The following is a 24,636-nucleotide window of genomic DNA, read 5'->3' as shown; positions in this document are numbered from 1 at the left end:
CTTGGGTGTTTATAAGCTCATCCTTTAATAAGCTAGACTAAGTGCAGTAAATCAGCTCACTCTGCAACCAACCAGTCCCACCTCCTAACTGCTCCTGAACTGCAAAGACCAAAAGCCTCAGAGAAGACATATTTCCCAAACTTTCTTGCAGCTAAAGCTCTCAGTGTGAATCATATTCCATCAATGAGACACACACACATGTGCAATATGGAAGATGAGTGAAATCCAGGCTATCTTCCTGAAGCTACTGCTCCTGGCAAGTGTAGCTGTGGGGACTGAGTTTTGGGCAGCAGCAACTAACTCCCAGCTTCCATGTGCTTGAGAGTCAGTTGCCGGGATGCCAGCAGCTGCATCCTCAGTCTAAGATTGCAGCCAATGGTGTGTTTTCATGAATCTACCGTTCATGTGGCAGCCTCCTGGAGCTCAGACTGATGCCTGCTCCTCCAGCCTTCCAATACCTTTGCAAACACCTGAATTCCACATTAATCTCTCTCTGTTTAGAATACCCAGAGTGGCCTGGGTTTCCTGGGCTGAACCCTGCCTGGTAAGTCCAATTTAACAGGCTTCTAGATCTTTCCTCAAAAACTGTAAAGCTGATGATGGTTCTGAAAGAAATCACGATTTCTTAACAATGTGGAAGCAGAGAGGTCACCTTTAGCAAATGTATGCCTTAAGTGGGTAGAATTCACTTCTTAATAACAAATCAGGTTCAAGACCTCCAAAGACATAATGACAATTAATTGGCAAACCTCATCCCCTCTCACATATTTCTCCCCTGTTGACATTAAATCAAGGGCCAGAATTAAACTACTGAGAAAGACGAACACTTTATTCTAATTGTTCTATGATTCATGACCTGTGTTCCAACACCTAGAAACCCATCAGGATACAAATATATCACTTAAAATAAGAAACATAGGGATGGTTAGTTTTTCTGTCTCATTGTGAGACATATCTGTATGACATATCTGAGAAATTACAGATATTTTCTTCTAAGAAAGGCATGATCAACTACAAGTTTTGCTGAATCTAAGGTAATGTCAGAATACTCTTAAACAACTTATGGCCTCAGATCCCAGTAGTTTAGAATTCTAGGGATGATGTAAATTTATAATCACTGTGAAAATGTTATCCTATCAAAACTCTGTAGAAACATCTACGCTTTTGCAATAACAGCATAAAAGACCTCTTCTGATAAGAGAGACAGAGAGAGAAAGAAAGAAAGAAAGAAAAAGAAAGAAAGAAACAAAAATTGGGGAGTTGGGGTAACCAGGTAATTTAGGCCAAAGGATTCAACTGTGCCTTAAGCTGGTACTACCCTCGTTTATGTGAGTCTATCAAGTCCCCCTTTTTTGCTCAAGCTACTCTGAGTTGGGTTTTTATCACTTGCAACCAAGAGTCATGACTAACAAACCCATCTTACTGTTACCTCTTTTGCCTTGGCTCTGTATTCCACATGGATTTAATCCTGGCACTGATATAATTTTGTTTAAATATTTCTTCACTAGCTTGCCTGTGAACTTACAGAAGGCAGACATTCGTGTCTTTGTATTCTCAGTGCCTAGCACATGGTAGACATTCAGCGAACGTCTGCAGGGTGGATCATGCACCCAGTGTTGTCAACTCATTTGATGATCAGCCCCCTTTCCCCCAACCCAAAACAAAAAAAAAAACAAGATGTAAAATGAAACAGCACAGATCTTACTAGTGGGGAGAAAGGTGAATGCCTCTACCGCTGTTAGGAAAAGGATACCTTTGGGGAAACTAAGTGACTAACAAGTAAAAATGGTTCTCTAAAAATAGGAGAGCTGTCCCTGCAAGCTGAACTATCAGGAGATGAAGAATGAGGTCTCCCTAAAATGCCCACCATGAGACTGCCAGATATGGGACTGTTGGATGACACTCTGGCCCCCCCCCCACTGAGTTTTATGAAAACATAACAGAGTAAAGACACTTACTTGTCAACTCAGGTAAAGAATACACACAGAAGGTGTCTTAGTCTGTTCTGGGTGCTATAACAAAATAACAGACTGGGCAATTTATAAGTAACAGAAACTTATTTTTTACAGTTTGAATGCTGGGATGATCAAGGCGCCAGAAAATTGAGAATCCAGTGAGGAATTGCTCCTGCTTCAAAGATGACACCTTCTGGCTGTATCCTGTGGCAGAAGGGGACAAAGAAGCTCCCTCGGGCCACTTCTGCAAGGGCACTGATCCCATTCACAAGGGCACAGCCCTCGTGACCTAATCACCTTCCAGATGCTCCACTTCTGAATGCCATCAGAGATGAGGTTTCAACGTAAGAATTTTGGGATGACACATTCAGACCATAGCAGGAGCAATGGGCTGATCCTGATCCCACTTAAATAGCTCGTAACTTCTGTAGATAGCTCAGATTCCTCAGGACTGGAGGAAACAGTTCCCAACCTAAATAAGGGCTCCTGGAAATATGTGTTAATTAATGAAATACATACCAACAACTGTGAAGAGATGTTGGTGTGATCTGTTGACTCACCTGAAATGGTTTAAAGATTTCTTCCCAATAGGTTGTGAAGAGCCATCTGTTCCTGGGGATTATGTTCTGGTTGATGTAGGGATTAGGTCCCCACTTGAGGACAAAGTGGGGAAGGGCACACGTAAGAGAACAGCTCTCTTGGTTGGCCTACATTGACTGGGCAGATTTTATATCAGAATTCCAAATCTCCACCTAGTGTGGTTATAGTTGAGAGAGCACAGATTAGAAGGCATCAACTACAGGCTCAAGTATCATCACTCATTTGATGAATCATTGAAGGGAGCCAATGATTTTGTTTGAATTCCAGTCTCTCTAGATACAAAATGGGGTCAATTCTTTCTGTACCTACCTTATTAGTTACTAGACAAAACTTTGGCAATCATTTGCTCTAATTCCCTTATCTCCCCCACAAAGAAACTCATCAGTTAAAGCCTTGTTCTTATCTTTCTTGGTCACAGAACCCTCTGAGGATTTGTTGAAAGCTATGGATCCTTCTCCACAGAAACATGTATTTGTGTGTGTGTGCTCCCACAAAGGCATTTTGGCATATTATTTTTGAAAGAATCACAAAACTCTTGTGGTTCATTCTTAGGGAAGCCAAGTTAAAAAAAAAGAAGCACCTCTGAACCAAAGGAATTTTTAAAAACCTACACAGAGTAGAATAAGCTTATTCATGTCATCATAAATTTATTTTCAGGCGATATGATAATCTATTAACACTCGGCATACTCTGAACTTACAGAATAAGTACCACGCCATACTTCCTCATTAATGACTACCATTTTACATGAGCTTCTTCCACAATCACAATGAGAGAACAGATTGCTACATGTTTGCTGGTAAATACATTCAGTAAGGCACTCAAATCCTAGACACAAACTAACCACAGAACGCTCTGCCCTGCTTTAATAAATTGAAACATGATCTCATTTTCTTCATTTTCAATACTTTTGATAGAAAGACATGCTTGTCTTGAACTTGTCTAAACATAGGTTTATATAAACTAATCCATTATCATTATAGTTATAATCAAGGAAATGATTTCACACTGACAGTTTTTTAGGTAGGGATAAGTGAAAGCACTGCAGCAGTTTCTGAGGGAATGTCTTCCCTGTGGGTCCCCATACTTAGTACAATGCCTGGAACGTAGCAGGGACTAAATACAGTGAACAAATGGGCAAACCTTTAATTCCCAGGGATCTGCTACATACTGCCTTGACTGGTAGATCATTTCTCCAGAAGAAAGGAAGAAACCAAAAGACAAAAACAATCTTTTTAAACCTCACAGGATTTCCTTAGAAAAAAGTTTTAATTTATGTAGCTAGTGCAATTCTCTTTGTAAAATATATTTCATAAAAAATCCAAAGCAAAAGCCCTGTCATTCATTTATTTCAAAAGACAAATCATTTCAGTACTTCTTCCTTGAAATGCCTGCAATTTCTTCCTCCGGCCTCAGAGACGGGCATCGGCTCCATGCTTTACAATGTCAGAATAAAAATCTAGGAGGGAGAAATCTTGTTGTAATGGATAGCTGTTTTCATCTAACACAAAAAGGCTCTGAATCTTCAATACACAAGGTTCTGCGCTGACTGCCAACAAGGAGTGGAACAGGTCTGCCACGACCATCCCATAGGTGATCTCTGAGGAAGGAACTGCGGAAGATGAAAACACAGAGCTCTCAAGATCGCTGCTAGCTTGACAGGAGCACACACATTGAATGGCTTAATTGTTTCTCTTGGTTCCTCAACTCTCAAACCCATTTTAAATTTATCTTCCTGGCCAGTAGCGGTGGCTCACACCTGTAATCCCAGCACTTTGGGAGACTGAGGTGGCCGGATCACTTGAGGTCAGGAGTTCGAGACATGCCTGGCCAACACAGTAAAACCCCGTCTCTACTAAAAATACAAAAATTAGCCAGGAGTGGTGGCACATGCCTGTAATCCCAGCTACTCGGGAAGCTGAGGCAGGAGATTTGCTTGAACCTGGGAGGTAGAGGTTTAAATGAGCTGAGATTGTGCCACTGCACTCCAGCGTGGGCAACAGAGCAAGACTCTGTCTCTAAATAAATGAATAGGTAAGTAAATTACTCTTCCTACACCTTCTCTTTCTAGTTACAAGCTATTGAGGCACTCCAGAGTGACAGCATGTGATCCCCCTGACACAAGAAACAGGCCCAGATAACACACCGTTCAGACCGACAGCAGTTCTGGTTATGCTACAGTACATCAGAAGTGTGCTCTTATCCATCCACAGTTCTTATCACAGTTACTTATGCATACATTTATTTTTTATACAAAAGAATCTTGAATCGGTCACTTAAGAAATATTGAACCTCAATAACAAAAAATACTGAAAGTATAGCTAAATGTGTTATTTTATTTTGCATTTGTCCTACACTCTTCCCCTCACTTTTTTAGGACATCTAATCAAGACATTTGGCAGGTTGTTCAATACCAGAATGACAGAGCACCATCGACCATGCTCAGACCGTACTAACCCCCTGACAATTACCACAGTCTTTCTTGGATGGGGACTACAGAGTACTGGAGGACCAATGACATATTTTGAGGGGTATGATAATTCTCTACAATAACTTTTAAATTTTGTATTTTCACTGTGATAAACTAAAACATAACCAATATTAGTAATAGTCTGCATGGTCTGATGACCACGTTATAACTAATGACATTTTGACTTATGATCACAATCTAATTAACGCCAAGAAGTACAACTTTAATTGTCTCAAGAATGGACAAAACACTGAAGTATATGTGATATGAGAATGATGCTTCTCTAAGAGATAAAGACTAATTTACATTATGCAAAAAAGAAGAGATAGGCCGGACACGGTGGCTCACGCCTGTAATCCCAGCACTTTGGGAGACCGAGGCAGGCAGATCACCTGAGGTTGGGAGTTCAAGACTAGCCTGACTAACATGGAGAAACCCCATCTCTACTAAAAATACAAAATTAGCCAGGCATGGTGGCGTATGCCTGTAATCCCAGCTACTTGGGAAACTGAGGCAGGAGACTTGCTTGAACCCAGGAGGCAGAGGTTATGGTGAACTGAGATCGCGCTACAGCACTCCAGTCTAGGCAACAAGAGCAAAACTCCGTCTCAAAAAAAAAAGAAGAGATAACACTGAAAATATATAAGTAACATTAAGAAAAGGAATGAAAATAGCCAAAAGAATAAAAATGAAATTAAGAAAATGCGGGAAAAAAAAGAAGAGAGGCTTCTAATTAGGATGTAGAAAGCTGGAAAGAGTGGCTCCTACCCTAACGGTTACTGGAAGAAAACTGAATAAATATAAAATCATCATTTTCTTGAATACACATGAGAACCAAGGTTGTAAAACAGCCAAAAAGACTGAAACATAAGGAGACAGGTGCCTCCAGGGAGATGCAACAGGAGCACAGGTTCCCTTGGGGCAGGCCTTAGGAAGAAGACAGGTCTCCATACAGGCAGGAAAGAAGAATGCGATTAATTTTTATTAATAAATTAATTGCAAAAAGCCAATGAATTGCCAGTGTCAGCAACATAAGGAACATCTGCATCCTCACAGGCTCTTCCACGTAGTATGTCTCACCTCCACCAGGTGCTCATAAGACTGGGGACAGGGCAAGACATCAGAGAAAGCTTCCAACTACAAAACGCAAAGCACCATCTGGCCTCCCCTTTAAGGAACAAAAGCCTTCAATTGCTGGAGGAGGGACACCAAATCCTGTTGCCCCAGGGTACAGGTGAGGAACCAGTACAGACGAGGGAAAGAAAAAAATAAACCTCTCCATCCTGGGGGAGGACTGAAAAACCACCCTGGGTCAAGACCATTAGTGGTCCCCTACTGCTGGGGCAGGGCCAGGACCACACAAGACCCACCAAAGACACAAGACAGAGCTCAGCTGCCACTGCCACATAAGGGACAGGGCTACCAAGAAAGTGCCATATGCAAGATCCTGTATAAGACTGGGGCTGGACCAGAACCAAAGAGGAACAACCCTGCTCCCGCCCACCAGGTTAGGATGCACCAAATAACAACCAACAAAAGCCTGTGCAACTTGGGGAGGTGCAAGAACATGGAAAGAAACTTTCTCTGAGGCCCAGGTACAGAGTGGAGGGCTATGTTGATGGTGGAGCAGGAATACTGGGGAACCACTTCCCACCATAAGCACAAGATACTTTGAAACCAGTGGTGACCTGAAGGTAACCAGAGAAACAACAAAACCTAAATCCAACTCAACATATGACAAGACTGACCATCCTGCTCACCCCTCACCTCCAGTAAAGGACCAGAAGAGGCATGCCTGTTTCCAGGTACAAATACTATTTACCTCAGTTTGTACTGTTCTACTTAACATATGCAATGTTCAGCATTTAACCCAAAATTACTAGACACCAACTAAAAAACAAACACGAAAAACAATCTACTATTAAAAGATAAAGCAATCACAGAACCAGATTAGCTCTTCAGCTTAGAGGATCTGAGGCTAATGAGAACAGGAATGGAGTTTGAATACCTGACAAATATATTATCTTTGCTTTATTCTTAGCCACTGACGACTAAGACATCACAGTTGAAGATCTTGCAAATCCATTCCACTGACAGTGGACTATCTTCATATATATTGTGTCACACACTCATTGACTTATAAAACTAGAGTTAAGTAAAATAGTTTTTGCTTACCAATGGGAAATATAGGTTAAGAAGAAATTAGGTGCCTCCCACTATTCATGTACTAGCAGGTGTAAAGCAAGTCAACCTTCTAACTTACATAGGCTCATATTTCACTTAAGCTAAATTATCCTTCTGCTTTTATATGGACAGAAAAACTCTTAATTTAAAGTACAGTGCTCTTTCTGTTCCAATATACCATTTATACTCCTGAATAAAACAACCTCTTGATGGCACACTGATATATTACCTATCACTCTGTTGAGGCAGTCTGCAGAAATGTTGAGAAGAATCTTCTCTATCAGCTTTGATTCTACACGGATGCAAACATCATGTCTTCCATCAACGACAGTCATTAACGCTGGCCTACAAAAGAGTAAACAACACACAACCTTCAAAAAGATTTTCAAATGAAAGAAATGCTTAAATGAAAAATAATTCCAAAAAGCACTTGGTTTTTATGCAGGATTAATTTTAATTCCTAAAACAACTCTAGGATGTTCTGTGACATCCTAGAAAGAAAAAAAGGTTTTTTTTTTTTCCCCAAGAGCTTCAAATGACAAATTACTACATTTTATTTATTCTATATCCATTTTTAAATTTCAGATACTAATATAAAAATATATTAAACTGTTTTATAAATTATTTTTAGAAATGAAAATAAAAATAATAATCACATATTTCACAATCACAATTTCAAGTTACTTTTTTCAACTGAATTCTTTCCTATCAGAAATAAACTTTTGCATATCAATAAACAGGGAACTGGATTAACAATTTTCAGTGCATCCTACATCTTAATGCTATGTAGCTGATAAAAAGAATGAAGAACATTTACAAGTGCTATTAGGGAAGGAGCACCAGGATAGACTCTAGGGAACAACAATATGAACAATATTCTTCTGTCCACATGCTTCTAAAGAAAGGGATACACATGTGCTGGGATGAACATAATAAATCACTGGAAGGACATACAAAAAACCTTCTCACCAGCATGGAAGCAGCACTGGTGGGAGAGGGTTGGATGGTGAAGGAAACTTTCACTTTTTGTTTTGTAACCTCCTATGTAGTGTGCATTTTAACCATGGCATGTGGTACCTATTTTATCACTACATTGATTTTTAAAAAATAAATTCAGAACAGAATTCAGAAACAGGCTCATTAGTGGGGGAATTTAATGTAACAGAGCTAAAACATAACTACTGATTTTCCCCCTAAAAACCCACTTCCCCCTTTATTCACACGATGACTCTATGTTCCTTCCTCTTTTCACTCTACACTCTTTCCTCAGCCTCTCTCTCCCTCCATTATTTATTTCAACAAATACAAACTGAGTATCTATCACGGACTGTGGTAAGTGCTGGGTACCCACTAGTGAACAAGACAAATCTGGTTCCTTCACTCAAGGAACATAAAACTGTAGTGGGATAGGAAGAAATTGGGCATGCACAGTGGCTCATGCCTGTAATCCCAGTGCTTTGGGATGCCAAGGTGAGGAGGACTGCTTGAGGCCAGGAGTTTGAGACCAGCCTGGGCAACACAACAAGACCTCATCTCTACAAAAAGAAGAAGAAAGAAAATAAGCTTTTCAACAGTGGTGCCAAGATGACTAAACAGGGATGGAACAGTCTTTTCAAAAATTCATGCTGGGACAACTAGATATCCACATGCAAAATAATAAAATTAGACCCCTTCCTTATCTCATATACAAAACTTAACTCAAAGTAGATAATAAACCTAAATGTAGGAGCTAAAACTACTAAACTCTTAGAAGAAAATACGGGAGCAAATCTCCATAACCTTGGCTTAGAAATGACACCTTTCTTAGATATGACCCAAAAGCACATGCAACAAAAAGAAAAACGGAATAAGAAGTACTGGCAAGAATATGGGGAAATTACAACCCTCATATTGCTGATGAGAATGTAAAATTGTGCAGCAATTTTGGAAGACAGCCTGGTAGTTCCTCAAAAGGTTAAACAGACAGTTACCATATGACCCAGCAATTCCACCACTCCTAGATATATACCCAAGAGAAACGAACACACATATCCACACAAAAACTTGTACACAAATATTCACAGCAGCATCATTCACAATAGCCAAAGAGTAGAAACAACCCAATTGTCCATCAACTGATGAATGGATAAATAAAATGTGGTATATGCATACAATACAATATTATTTTGCAATAAAAAGGAATGAAGTACGGATACATGCTACAACATGGATGGACCTTGAAAACATCATGCTAAGTGAAGCCAGTCACGAAAGATCACATATTATATAATATTTATATAAAATATCTAGAACAGGCAAATCTATAAAGACAGCAGATTCGTAGTTGCCATGGGTTGAGGGGCATGGGGAATGGAGAGTGACCGCTAATGAGTATGAGGCTTTGTAAAGGGCTGGGTGATGAAAATGTCCTAACTGGTTGTGGTGATAGCTACACAGCCCTGGGAATATACTAAAGCCATTGAATTGTACATTTCAGAAGATTGATTTGATGGTATATGAATTTTACTTCAGTAAAAATGTTTTTTATAAAAGACAGTATGCAACTACAAATTACAATAAGCACACCCAGGCTACTATAACAGAAAATAAAGAAGGGTGGTTAGGAAAGGCCTCTCTGATAAAGCAGCATTTAATCTAAGACATGAAGAAACCCTTGTGGAGTCAGACAGAGGGAAGACATTTGAGAACATCCTAACGAGAAAAATCAAAATGTCTGAAGAAATGAAAGAAGGCCATGTGGCTAGAGTGCTGGACGACAGGGGAGTGGCAGCAGATGAGACTGCAGAGGCAACAAGCATAAGGAGACGACTGATGGGTGAAGCAAAGGGTAATCACGCTGCCAACGGGTGGAGAATGAAGGGGAGGAGGCAAGGCCAGGAGGAGCCCCACCAAGAGACTGCTGGTGTGCTGGTTTGCGCAACAGGTAGTAGGGACTCAGATGAGGCCTGAGTGATTCCAGACCAGCAGGCACTGACTTTCCATTTTGGTTTCACAGTAACTGAGGTTCAGCTAGGGGAAGGTAAACAGGAATGCCACATGCCCTGCAGCATGTGGGATATGGTACATAATGAGAAACTGTCCTGAGAAAAATGTCAACAATGCCCCTGCTGAGATACACTGGACTAAGATTTTAGCAGTGGAGATGGAAAAAAGTGGATGAATTTGTGATATAGTTCTGAATGAAAATTCCTAGGACTTGCTAATAGATTAGATAGGGGAGGAAGGGAAAAGAAAATGATTCAACGATTGTGCCCAGGTTTCCAGCTTAAATAATTGGGTAGATGGTGTGCCATTTTCCAGAAAGTATAAAAATGAAGAGAACTAGATTTGAGTGTGGTTAGGAAAAACAAGAGTCTATTGTGGGTATGTTTAAATGTGAGATGGACGTCAAGCAAAGAATTTGATACCTGACTACCGGAGCCTGGAGGAGAAAATCAGGGTGAAGATGTAAGTACAAATACGAAAACAGCTGTGATCATCCAGGCAGAATGTACAGAAAGAATAAGAGGAAGGACACAGACGAGAGCTCAAGATTAACCCCAGCATTTAAAGAGGGGGTAAAAGAGGCTGAGAAGGAAAGGCCTGAAAGACAGGTTAGAAAGCAAGGAGGAGGCTGTTTCAAGTAGGAGGAAGTGGACTGACATGCTGAGTATAACTGAGAGCAGTTAGAGCGAGGAAAGAAGTATCCATGCCTCAGGCAACATCAAAAGTGTAACTCTGACAAAAGCAGCTTCTGCAGCATGGTAGGAGTAGAATGGAATAACTGAAGTGAAACTGAAGACATAATAGGGGAGAGAGAATATATTTACAACTCTTTAACAAAGTTTGGCTGGGTATAAAACAATAGAAAAACGAAGGGATAAGAGGGAGATGTAATGTTAACGGATGATTTTGTTTGTTTTTTAATACAAGAAATATGGGAGTGTCTTTATAGGCTGGTAAGAATAATCCATTATGAGAGGTAATCACTGAAGATGAAGAATGAAAAACAAAACAGGGTGCAGAAACCAAGGAAAAGTTCAATCACCACAGATAACCTTATAAGCCTAGCCCAGACTTCTCTTGCAAATTGCATTTCTTTACATCTAACCACTTTCCAACTTGTTACCTCTCAGGAACTCAAGCTCAGTATGATCAACATTTCTCCCAAGGTTACTTGTTTTAATAAATAATCTTATTGTTCACCCAACTGTCAATGATTTGTAATGTACCTGTGCTCTCTCTTTACCTACCAATCACTACATCTTGCAAACTATTTTCCGACCATTCTCAAATCTGTCCATTTTTTTTTATTCCCACCACTTCCTCTCTAGTCAAGCCACCATCATCTCCCCTCTAAAATAAGGCAACAGCCTCTTACCTCTTCTCTGCACTAGCTTCATTCTAATCCACTCTCCAACGCGCAGCTAAACTCACTTCTGATGAACAGAATTGGGTGGAAGTGACACGACTTCTGAGTCTAGGTCACAAAAAGGCTGGCTTCCACCTGGAACTCTCTTTCTTGCCTTTCCTGCTCTGGGGAAATGAGCTGCCACTTTGTGAGAACATTCAGGCAGCCTGTGGAGACACCCAAGTGAAGAGGAACTCAACTTGCCAGCCATATGAATGAGCCACTTTGGAAATGAATCCTCCAGCCCCAGTCAAGCCTTCAGATGACTGCAGCCCCAGCCTACACCTTGATTACAAAGTCTTGAGAGACCCAAACATTTCCTAGTGCTGCCTAAATAGCAGCCTTAATTGTGGTTTGACCTGCTGGGTTTTTTTGCTTCCAGTACAGAAAAATAAATGTATTTCTTGTATTCCAAAAATGTAAATCTGAATATTCTGCAGAAACATTGTTAAAAATGGTATTTGAGTTTTATGACAGCTTGAAGAGCAGGAACTATGCTATCTACATGTTAATTTAATAAATGTCTGTGGCCTCGTATGAGACTCCAACGCAATATCTAATGTTGCTTCCATTGGAAAATCAGCTCCAAGTTACAACCAATGTAAAATATGATCAACCCACTCATAGTTTGGGACTGTTATGCCACACAAATGTTCATTAAGTGTTTCTTAAATGGACTACCAAGCTTCTTGGGCACAATAAGTCTACTTAGATCAACTAGTACAACATCCCCACAGTACATATGTGATATGTGAACATACGTGGATTCCTAATATTTGACTGAGTCTTAGAAAAATAATCAATGAGAGTTTTCTCTTATTCAGTTTGCTGATTGATTTATGTAGATGATTTTGGAGTCACCTACTTGATAACTTGAAGGGAGTTTGTTAATTTCGGTATTTTCTTTTCAAGGAAACCACATAATCTGGACTCTAATAACAATTTAAAGGCTTTTAGGCTGGGCGTGGTGGCTCACGCCTGTAATTCCAGCACTTTGGGAGGCTGAGACGGGTGGATCACCTGAGGTCAGGAGTTCGAGACCAGCCTGACCAACATGGAGAAACCCTGTCTCTATAAAAATACAAATTAGCCAGGCGTGGTGGCACATGCCTATAATCCCAGCTACTTGGGAGGCTGAGACAGAAGAATCACTTGAACCTGGGAGGCAGAGGTTGCGATGAGCTGAGATCGCACCAGGGCACTCCAGCCTGGGCAACAAGAGCGAAACTCTGTCTCAAAAAATAAAAAAAAAAGGCTTTTAAATAAATAAAAAATAATAATTCTTGCCTTAACATGACCATTCAACATTCTAGCAAGACAACAAACTAGCACTACATCTTTAATGTGGTATAGTTTAGGAAGAGATCTTAAATACCTCATACTAGTTATGCCATAATCAGGTGATACTGATCTGTGAAGTCCTTCTCTTGAACAGTCATTTTGTAAACTAAAGATTCAAAGGCCCTCCTCCCCGTAGGGAATAGTATTGAGCAACATTTTTGTCCAATAAATGCTTATATTGAACAGAAACATTTGGAATGATATAAATAAGTCACCTATACATACTTTTGAGGGGCGTTAACTATTAATAAATCAATGTTGTTTGTTACATACCATGCATTTTTTGTTTTGATTTTGAGACAGGGTCTCACTCTGTTGCCCAAGCTAGAGTGCAGTGGTGCAAACATAGCTCACTGTAACAATCGACCTCCTAGGCTCAAACAATCCTCCTGCCTCAGCCTCCCAAGTAGCTGGGACTACAGGCCTATGTCACCATGCCCAGCTTTTTTTTTTTTTTTTTTGGTAGAGATGGGGTTTCCCTATGTTTCCCAGGCTGGTCTTGAACCCCTGGGCTCAAGCGATCCGCCCACCCCGCCCTCCCAAAGTGCTGGGATTACAGGCATGAGCCACCGCACCCAGCCTACCATGCATCTGAATTCAATCTTCTTTTCCACAAAAGCAACTTTCACAGTAATAGCAAAATTCATTCACTTATTTATAACAAACATAATATCTGTAAAGAGAAATAAGGTTTACAAATTAAGCTTCTATAACTTTTCTTGAAGTATGCCATGATAACACGTGGAATATATCTGCATTTAGTTTTTAGATACTGCAATATTTAGAAATAATCAGAAGGAGCATAAAATACTGAGTGCTATTTTGTAAACACAAGTAATTTATAAGGTAAAAAGAAAAATATCTTTTTTCTTTTTAATTTGACTACCTATTATTCAAAAAACAATGTGTTTTTCACTGAGCTGGTTAGCAGTTTTACCATACAACATTTATTTGCTAGCTTTAATTTCTAAGGTAAAGGTGGGAAAACAGGTTAAATGTCTTACTAGCTTCCACAACAACTCAGAGGTGAGATTATATGATACTTTTAGCCTTTAAATTCTAATTATATGTTAAGGTGGGAAAATGAGTTATTTATGAGCATTTAGATTTTGGTTAAAAAGTAAACCAAGGAAAATGTTTCTTTGGTACAGCTGTTTGAAGACAATAAAATCTCCCAATGCTTTAAGAAATTCCTATAACGATTCCAGGGAAATTTTTGCTTCCATAAATAGCTATCTATCACTCAGGGAAAATTTTATTCTCTTCGACTAGCTCTAGTTAATTCTTTTTAGAAAGTAAGGGTTTACAGACTAATTTTTCCAGATCTATAATAATTATTTTCCATCAAATTGGCTTGCTTAGTTGCCTTACCTATAGTATATTTTCTTCATAGTAAATGGCAAGCAGCTAAAACACTGTTTGTAGATCCTGTTCTCATCTGTTTCTAGTTCCAATCCACATTTTGCACAGCCAGTATATACGATGTTGGGAAGAGAAGAAAAAATACTCTTCAGAGAACTGTGAGCATTTAGAGCTATCTTCTGAGCTGCTGTAATAGGAAATGCCAGCTCTGAAATCTGGGCTTGAATTAGAACGACTCCTATAAACAACAAACAGATATATTATAAATTATTGGGCCAACATTATAACTTTAATTTACAAACATGGCTAATTTTATAGTTGATTTACAGTCACTTGTAGTAAAAGGATACACTGAGGTCTTGTTCTTCGTCTTCTTTACTATTTTCCTAGAATCTAAGGGCAGGGGGGTCTGGCTGCAACTGAGAGCAGGTTTACTTGGCTAATTTGGCTGAACATGTGATGTTTCCTTCCTTCCCCATCCTCTGGAATCAGGCAAAATAAGTTCAATACCTCCTTTAGAAGAAATCTCTTCGAATACTTGAAACTAGCTAACATGCCCTCTCTCCTTGCCCTGTCTTCTTTTTAACTGATCATAGTGAAAAGCCAAATAGGGGCCGGGCGCGGTGGCTCATGCCTGTAATCCCAGCACTTTGGGAGGCCGAGGCGGGTGGATCACAAGGTCAGGAGATCGAGACCATCCTGGCTAACACCGTGAAACTCCGTCTCTACTAAAAACACAAAAAATTAGCTGGGCGTGGTGGCGGGCGCCTGTAGTCTCAGCTACTCGAAGGCTAAGGCAGGAGAATGGCGTGAACCTGGGAGGAGGAGCTTGTAGTGAGCCGAGATTGCGCCACTGCACTCCAGCCTGGGGGAAAGGGCGAGACTCCGTCTCAAAAAAAAAAAAAAAAAGAAAAGTCAAATAGGAGGTGAAGTTTTCTTCTTCTCTCTACCTAAAAATATCAATAGCCTGTCCTCTTTTAAACTTTTTTCTAACTTCCCGCTCACCATTATCATCTACATACTCTGGGTGTGGGTTATAAAAAGTTCTCATTTATTAATCGTTTCTCAGGTGACTCACAAGAAACCTCAAGTATATTCATAATTCACTGCTAATGGCTCATCCATTCACCAGTAAACAAATACTGAACATCTACTATCTCCTAGACATTATTTTTTCCTAATTTACTTTTGTCTTACTGTGTACTGGTGAGGTCTATGAGTTTTCCTGAGCATTATTCTCCCTTTTCCCATAGTAAATTTAAAGGCTTCTTTAAGCTTTAAGCCTTCAAATTTGTTCTTCTTCAACCACTTAGAATTAAGAACACTCCAGGTCAAGAACTAATCACTCTAGTCTCCTACTGTTTTCTGGTTATCTCTTTCAGAGTCCAGTTAATGATGAGTCTTCTGTTCTTAACTTCATTTGCTTTAGTCTTTCAATGCCCAAAGATGGTTTCATCATCTGTTCCAATTGTGTCACATATCCCTACATGAGTTAGCAGGAGTGCGTAGCGATCGAATATGTAACAAACTGTAGAAGATTCAATACCATATCTTTCCAAAGACATGTTAAATCACTACAAAATTATTATTTTTTTGTTTGTTTTGAGACAGTCTCACTCTGTCGTCCAGGCTAGAGTGCAGTGGTGCAATCCTGACTCACTGCAGTCTCAACCTTCCTGGGCACAAGTGATCCTCCCACCTCAGCTTCCTAAGTAGCTGGGACTACAGGCATACACCACCACACCTGGCTAATTTTTGTATTTTTTGTGGAGACGGGGATTTGCCATGTTGCCCAGGCTGGTCTCCAACTCCTGGGCTCAAGTGATCCACTCTTCTTGGCCTCCCAGAGTGCTGGGATTACAGGCTTGAGCCAATGTGTCTGGCCTAAAAAATTATGTAAAAAAAAAAAATTTCGATTTTTATTTTAGATTCAGGGGGTAGATGCGCAGGTTTGTTACATGGGCATATCATCACCCAAGCAGTCTCCTGTAGCAAGCAGAGTACCCAACAGTTAGTTTTCCAACCCTTGCTCTCCTCCCTCCACTCAAAAAGTTTTGTTTTTTTTTTTTTGAGACAGAGTATTGCTCTGTCACCCAGTCTGCAGTGCAGTGGTGCAATCTCGGCTCACTGCAACCTCTGCCTCCTGCGTTCAAGCAATTTTCCTGCCTCAGCCTCCCAAGTAGCTGGGACTACAGGCACCTGACATCATGCCTGGCTAATTTTTGTATTTTCAGTAGAGGCAGGGTTTCACCACGTTGGCCAGGCTGGTCTCGAACTCCTGACCTCAAATGATCCACTCACCTTGGCCTCCCAAAGTGCTGGAATTATAGGCATAAGCCACCCCACCCAGCCTAAAAAATTCTTAATAACTCAATAATTTTAAAAGAATGTTCACAAAATCCTATCATTTTGTAAATTTACACAACTCTTGAAAAGAATTAAAAGGTCATGCTGAATGTGGACTTTGCTTTCAAGGGGGTCACTCCGGCTGAGCACTGAAATTCCGCTGGCGGTAAGATGAGGTACTGGGTAAGCATCTTCATTTCTTTGCAAGGACTCAGGCCTAGCCTCAACCCCCTCTGGCTTTTGTTGAGCAAGCAGACCCTTCTAGGAAATGCTCCCATGCTGATCTCTCTTTCTCCTTTTATTTAACTATAAAATACGTTAGGGAAAAGTTGCTTGTGTTTTCATATTCTCTCTCCATTTTTGTCTTAAAAACACATACACTATGACAGAAACTATGAATTCAGACCTCACAGCTGAACATAAAGAGAATGAAAAAGGCTAAATAGGCCTCTGTGAACAAAGCCTCTGAAGGACTGATTTTAACGGCACAGTTTTGGCATGGCTTGCCAATGAGTAGCACACCTCCAGGATTTCAAAGAACACGCACAATTCCTGGCTGCATCCTCAAACAAGTGGGGCTATATCCTCAGAATCTTTCATCATCAGCGCGGTGGCCTCCTATTTTGTTGTTGTCCATGATGTTATTTATTTTTATTTTTAAACCTAATTCTAGGACTTCAATCCCAGCAGATAACTGTTTTGTGTAAGCAGTAAATAACAGAGTTGACTTCTCCATGGCACCAAACTAAACGTGTCTACAAAGTAATGTAGCCCCTCAACTGTGTCTGCCATTCCTTCCTGTGGTGACCACCTCTATATGTCTGTGAAGTTTGAGAAGCAGAGCATGGGAGGGGCACATAAATATAAAACTGGCTTAGGAACTTACATGATGCTATAACATTACCAAGATTTTACCAGTTAGTATAAATCTAGAGTCTTTTATGACCATAGGCAACTTCCATTTTTGAAAATAGTATGAAATTTTTATAGTATAAAAGCTTATAAATTTTCTATCATCTGTGTTTATCTTCCAGAAATATTATTAATTTAAACTATCTGCTGGTATTAGTAAATGTTTCAGTGTAGAACTAGGAATAAGGAATTCTTCTCTGAGAATGAAATCTCTGTATTCAATTAAAAGTTGGATTTTTTGAGAGGTATTGTCTTTGTTTTCTGCCTGTATTCTCCTTAATATAGTTTTATGATATAACCACGCTAACCTTCAATCATATATTGGAAAACATATTTACACATATATGTGAATTAACCCAACTAGTAAAATTTTAATCTGGCATTTGGCCAAGATAAAGTAAGGAACTGAATTTATGCTCCCACTTGTCATATAATAAAAAATAGGTATTTGCTCTTTGTCTCTGGTTCCTGACACATAGTTCCTAAAACTACTGGAATCTAGTTCAGATATTTGCAAAGATTTATATTTCACTTTTATATAGAATTATATATTTTTACCACAAGTGGTAGCCTTTTTGCTTATATTAAAACTAGCAGTGGGCTGGGTATGGTGGCTCATGCCTGTAATTCCAGCACTTTGGGAGGCCAAGGCAAGAGGACCACTGGAGTCCAGGAGTTTGAGACCAGACTGGGCAACATAGGGAGACTCTGTCTCTACCAAAATAATAAATAAATAAATAGCTGGGTGTGGTGGCGTGCGCTGATGGTATGCACTAGCCTTCCCTTCCCTCCTCAGCTACTCGAAAGGCTGAGCGGGGAGAATCACTTAAACCTGGGAGGTGGAGGCTGCAGTGAGCTGTGTTCACACCACTGTATTCCAGCCTGGGCAACAGAGCAAGACCCTGTTTCAAAAGAAATAAAAATAGCAGAATTTATGTATATAAAGATCTTACCTGAACACTTATCCTCTAGGTGGGTTGCTAAGTCTGGTATCTTCACAAAGGAGGGTGCACTTTTTTGAAATTTTGCTTTAAATGTAATTGCCCTTATATCATCATCAAACAAGCACTCACAGGATGACCAAGGCGTTGTATGCAATTCTAGGTTTTCTAGTGTGTAATTGCGCTGAACAAAAAGATATTTAAATTCCCAAATATAACCTTAAACAAAAATAGTAAAAACAAAAGTCACCAAAAAGGAAAAAAATCTAGGCTTAGTATCAGATTAAATAGATTGATCTGATTAAGTCAGTTGAATACTAATCTTTTATCACTAAAGAATTTGGGTAAAAAGAGTCAAAATATGAACGGTGCATTAAGACAATAGAAGCATGCTAGAGATTATTATTATTATTATTATTTTTCCCAGAGACAGAGTCTTGCTCTGTTGCCCAGGCTGGAGAGCAGTGGTGCGATCTCGGCTCACTGAAACCTCCACCTCCCAGGTTCAAGCCATTCTCCTGCCTCTGCCTCCTGAGTAGCTGGGATTATAGGCGCGTGCCACCACTCCCGGCTAATTTTTGTATTTTTAGTAGAGACAGGGTTTCACCATGTTGGTCAGGCTGGTCTTGAACTCCTGAGCTCATGATCTGCCCACCTCGGCCTCCCACAGTGCTGGGATTACAGGCATGAGCCTCCGTGCCGGGCCGCCAGAGATAATTTTAATAAAATATTTTCTAAAGATTCCCTGCCCTCCTGAACGGTCATCATTTATAATAACCAACTGCTTTCTGTAAAGAAAATTCTCATGTATCTATCTATTGGCAAAGTTTTGTTTTGTTTTGTTAAAGAAAGGACACTGAAATGAACCCAAGTCTAATTTCACTCATATTTCAATACTTTAGTTATCTTAGTTAACTTTTCTAGAACAAAAAGCATTTAGACACAATAGCACTTATTTTTAACTCTCAGTAACAATTCTCTTTTTTTTTTTTTTTTTTTTTTTGAGACGGAGTCTCGCTCTGTTGCCCAGGCTGCAGTGCAGTGGCGCAATCTCAGCTCACTGCAAGCTCTGCCTCCCGGGTTCACACCAGTCTCCTGCCTCAGCCTCCAGAGTAGCTGGGACTACAGGCACCCGCCACCACGCCCAGCTAATTTTTTTTGCATTTTTAGTAGAGACGGGGTTTCACTGTGCTAGCCAGGATGGTCTCGATCTCCTGACCTCGTGATCCGCCCGCCTCGGCTTCCCAAAGTGCTGGGATTACAGGCGGGAGCCACCGCGCCGGCCACAATTCTAATTCTTAAAGCCACAGTAACACAGACCTTGTTACTGTTTGTTATATTCTGTATTAGTAAATTCAACTTATCTGTATTATCATATTCTGTATTAGTAAATTCAGCTTCAAAACTATAATAAAACAAAAGAGGGTTTCTTAGCACTAATTTTTCTGATAACATCAGCTGTCTTTTTAGTTTTCCACTTACTTCAGGCCATAAATCTAATTTACTACACCTACTCATCTCCTTAGTTTCTTTCACTAGAGATTTTTTTTTTTTTTTTGGTGGAAAATTATCAAACATGTCAGTAAATCTGTAAAGACAGAGCATCACTAGCTAGAACTAAAGCATATATTCCAAGTTACTGCTTAAAACCAATCACTAAAATAGCTTTCTTGTCTTATTACAAAATACCTGATTAGAAAAGTAAGCTAAGAGGAGCCAAGTAAATAAACATATAGCAGCCATAATCTCAACACCCTAAATAAGCAGTTAACATTTTAGCAGACAACCAGTTGTTTGGGATTTTATTTATTGGGATTGACTTAATAAGTCAAATATAGTTTTATATGTATGTATTATTCTACATTGCTTTTAAATATTACATAATATGCCATTGTCCAGATACACCAAAATCTTAAAAATTATTACAGCAAACCTCTATTTTGAGGGACTCTGGTTTTTTATTTTTCACAATTATACATGATACCATGATAAACCCATTTTCAGCTACATCTTTATACATAGTTATGATAAGTTCCTAGAGCTAAAATAATTGGGCTAAAACTACCCCCAATTTGTTCATATTAATTGTCAGTTATCCTCGAGAAAAGGTTCTGCCAGTTTGCATTTCCAATAGCTGATGACAGTAGCTGTTTTCCCATATCTTCTCTATCAATTTCTTAAAAGAAAAAATCATCTATCATCATTACTTTGTGTGTTTTCAATTACTTGTAAGAACAATTTTTCCATATATTTCTTGGCCGTTTTTATTTCTTCTTTGGGGACTTGCCTACTCATATCCTTTCCCCATTTATCTCTATAGATATGTGTCTTTTGCTTACTGCATTATTTTCTGACAATGTAATTTTTTTTCTGTTTTTTTTGGTTGCCTTTCAATTTTGTACATGGTGGTTTTTATGTATAATAGTTTTTGTTGCTGGATTTTATTTACCCTACCAACCTTTGCATTACAAATAATTTTGCCTATATTTTCTTCTACTATTGTTTCATTATTTTTATATTTGAATCTCTAATGTATCTGAAATTTATATTGGCACAAACATAAAGTTTAAATTTAATTCTATTTTTTCTCACATTGTTAGCTAGATTTTCCAAACATTAACTATTCTTTTATTTTAAAAAGCATAAGGTTTTAATTTTATTTTTAATTATAAAATAAAATATATTTATTGTAAAATATTTAAACAGTAAAGACAAGGGAGGTAACAGGTGAAACAAGACTGACCGTGTTTTAATAAGCTGGCTAATAGGTACCTAAGTTCATTATGCTGGCCAGGCACAGTGTCTGGCTCATGCCTATAATCCCAGCACTTTGGGAGGCTGAGGCGGGTAAATCACCTGAGGTCCGGAGTTCGAGACCAGCCTGGCCAACACGGTGAAACCTCGTCTCTACTAAAAACAGAAAAATAAGCTGGGCGTGGTGGCACATGCTTGTAATTCCAGCTACTTGGGAGGCTGAGGCAGGAGAATAACTTGAATCCAGGAGGCAGAGGTTGCAGTGAGCAGAGATCACGCCACTACACTCCAGCCTGGGTGACAAGAATGAAACTCTGTCTCCAAAAAAAAAAAAAAAAAAAAAAAAAGTTCCTTATGCTTAGTATTCTCTCTTCTTTTGTATATGCTTGAAGGCTTTTATAATAAAAGTTTTTAAAAGTAAATGCAGCTGCTCACACAAACATAAAATTCAAACTAAAGGTATAAAGAAAAAATTAAAGCACACATAATACTACCATACAGAAACAACCACTGCCAGCATTTTGGTATACATATATATTTCCAGATTTTCAAATCTACATATGTACTTATAGATACATTTTTATTAAAATGAGATACTATTATATATAAAGGGTTTTCTTGAAAATTTTTATTAACTTATATAAACATAAAAATATTTATTATATGTTAACATAATATATTTTCTATACGTGAAGTTTTACAATCCAATTTTTTTTTTATTTTTTATTTTTTTTAAGATGAGAACTTCAACTCCTGGGCTCAAGCAATCCACCCACCTCAGCCTCCCAAGGTACTGGGTTAACAGGTGTGAGCTGCTGCACCTGGCCTATAATCTACTTTTTAAACTAAATAATACATTACATATATCTTTCTAAGCTAATGAACATACACATTTTTGGTAGTGAATATCTTTATGTATTCACCCAGACCACAAATGATTCCCTTAACTGTTTTCCCATCCACTGAAATAAGCTCAAGCTCTCATATTTGTATTGTGTGACCCTGTCTTCCTGATCACAGTTTTTTGAATCAAATTTACTCTGGGCAATCAGATTCTCTTTGCTGGGAATTTGGAAATGGGGCTGGTCCCTTGAAAAGAAAAGTAAAATCAGGAAAATAGAATTACTTAAGTAATCCTTCAAAATTGGTATTTTTATCTTAAAAAGACTGATGTGAGGTATTGAAGTAGATGTTAAAACTTTAAAATGATGGTTATAAATAAGGGGGGCTGGATGAATGAATGTACAAAGAACAACAACATCTTAATTCCTGGATTCATATGTTTTCAATACTAACCTAAACACCATAGAATCACCTAGAGACAACTGTAATTTCTCTTCTACTAACCAAAAAATTATTAATTTTAAAAGAATATTCACATTAAACATGGAGCAATCTGCTTTGTCACAGCTCCACTATACCTGTGACCTACATTCTTGTGTAGCATGCACTAGACTCATGTTCTCAGCCAGGCTATGGTGGTCAATGATCATAGTTAGTCTATTATTGATACATGTTTGTCAGCTTGCTCAACCAAACGAACATCTGTCCCTGTTTGATCTTAACATAAAAGTCCAAAGTTAGACTTATCTCAAATTCTAGTCATAGCTATTAATGATTAAGAGGGACAATGTGACAGATCCTACCTACAAATAACTATTTGGAAGGCAGAAGTTTGGAGAGACATTAACTCTTTCAGGTAAAAAATAATAATATACTGAATCAATCTCTAAATTAATTTAGCAGGGAAAAATAACTCATAAGCCACGAATGAAACTGTCTTTGATTGTTACAACTAAAGGATCTCACAATAGCAAAGGGAAGATACTATACTATTTTAATGAAACATCAATTCCATTTAATTCAATATACCAGAAATAATTTATACTTCAAAGAAAAATGTAATCATGGGTCATATTTTAACACTGAACATTCTAGGGATGGCTAACAGTGCATGCTTTTAAAACAACTATAATAAAAATATGAAACAATAATTTATTGAACAGTAATTGTGACTTGAAAGAGTTAAGGTAACTCCCCTGACATCTGCCTTATAATCATAGCGTTTATTTATCAGAGTACTTTGGCTGAAAAAAAATTGTAGAAGCTTCTCCAGAATTAAATGTTTAAAGAACATTATTTGAAGGAGGTCAGATCTTCACTAAAAAGGTAAAGTAGTATATCTGGGAATAAATTTAAGCCTTTATTTCACCACCATTAATTAGTGAAGACTTATTAAATAAATGAATTGCTACAAGAGGTACAAAATTTTAACAGAAGAAATTTGCAGAAGAATATTCAATCATAATCACTTGTATTTCAAATGCTGTCTCATCTCTTAAGATTTTCTCCATCTTGGGCTCATAAACATTAATCATTTACCGAAATATAAATAGGTTAAATGCTTTTTGGTGTATTTACCTTTTTTCCTTTGAAGTTGAGGGTACCAGGCTGCTCCAGGACCCCATAATACAAGCACATAATGTTGATCTTGGGCCTGTTCCACTGTTAACATAACTTTTTTCTGCTTCTGTCCTCTATAACTGTATACTGCCTCTGGAAAAGGAAAATGAGTATCTTAGTTGGCATTACTCTATCACACGTGATACCATACTTTAATAGCTGATGATACATATATAGTGACAACCAAATGGTACACTGAGATGGTCTTGCATCTTAATTTTTTCATAATCTAAAATTAAGGAGGCAGTCACAATGTTTACCTGTCAGTATAGTGAAATCAACAACTCTTAGTACTGCGTGGACTAATACATCAGGTTGAAGGTGCTCCAATTCTACAAAGTCTATACTGTTCACCCTCTGAGGCTGCCTCGGAGGAAGATCTCTGAGGTAGGAATGTTTTGAGGACACATATGCCAGTAAGTCTTGAAGTACAACGTCACTAACTACACTGGAATCTAAGGAAAAAAAACATACACACAGACGAAAGATGGCAACATTATATTTTTCTTGACAAATAATATTTTTTAGAACTGTATTTTATGTTGTAAAGTATGATTAGATATAAAATATAGTTTTGTTTTCTCTAAAACATGTACAATAGCTAAGTCTTGAATCAGTTTAGATGCAAAAATAAACTTGATATTTTTAATCAATGGAAATGGAATTATTTACTATCCCCAAAAAACTTGTGCTGTTCCCATACTTCTTTACTTTGTTAATAATATCATTTTTCTATCAATTAACCAAACACAAAATTTCTGTTCTTTTTTGACTCCACCACCCTGTAACAGCCAATCGGTTCCCCAATCCCTGGAGTCTGATTTGATCCTGCTCTCCCAACTATCCCAGCCTCTGCTGTTCTTCCTCAAGCCCCTGGGGACTTCCCTTCTGAAACAGGCTCAGAGCCACCTCACTGGT

General features: G+C 38.6%; 1 protein-coding gene across 11 annotated transcripts in view; it reads right to left on the bottom strand.

Annotated features, from left to right (window-relative positions):
- Positions 1–3,185: 3,185 nt before the first annotated feature.
- The window catches only part of SHLD2 (shieldin complex subunit 2), a 93,141-nt gene continuing 71,690 nt past the window's right edge, over positions 3,186–24,636 (bottom strand). For 8 of the 11 annotated variants that reach the window (XM_009236032.4, XM_063727071.1, XM_009236033.4 and 5 more), the window contains 6 exons: positions 23,979–24,173; positions 23,677–23,811; positions 18,514–18,720; positions 14,312–14,540; positions 7,439–7,554; positions 3,186–4,167 (listed from right to left, as the gene is read on the bottom strand). In XM_009236032.4, coding sequence (XP_009234307.2) covers positions 3,968–4,167; positions 7,439–7,554; positions 14,312–14,540; positions 18,514–18,720; positions 23,677–23,811; positions 23,979–24,173 — 1,082 coding nt within the window. In that variant the 3' untranslated portion in view covers positions 3,186–3,967. 11 annotated transcript variants of the gene reach the window in all.

This window comes from Pongo abelii, chromosome 8 (assembly GCF_028885655.2).
Source record: "Pongo abelii isolate AG06213 chromosome 8, NHGRI_mPonAbe1-v2.0_pri, whole genome shotgun sequence".
NCBI classification, from domain to species: domain Eukaryota; kingdom Metazoa; phylum Chordata; class Mammalia; order Primates; family Hominidae; genus Pongo; species Pongo abelii.
The sequence above is the reverse complement of the archived record's forward strand: the minus strand, read 5'-3'. Positions and strand labels throughout refer to the sequence as shown.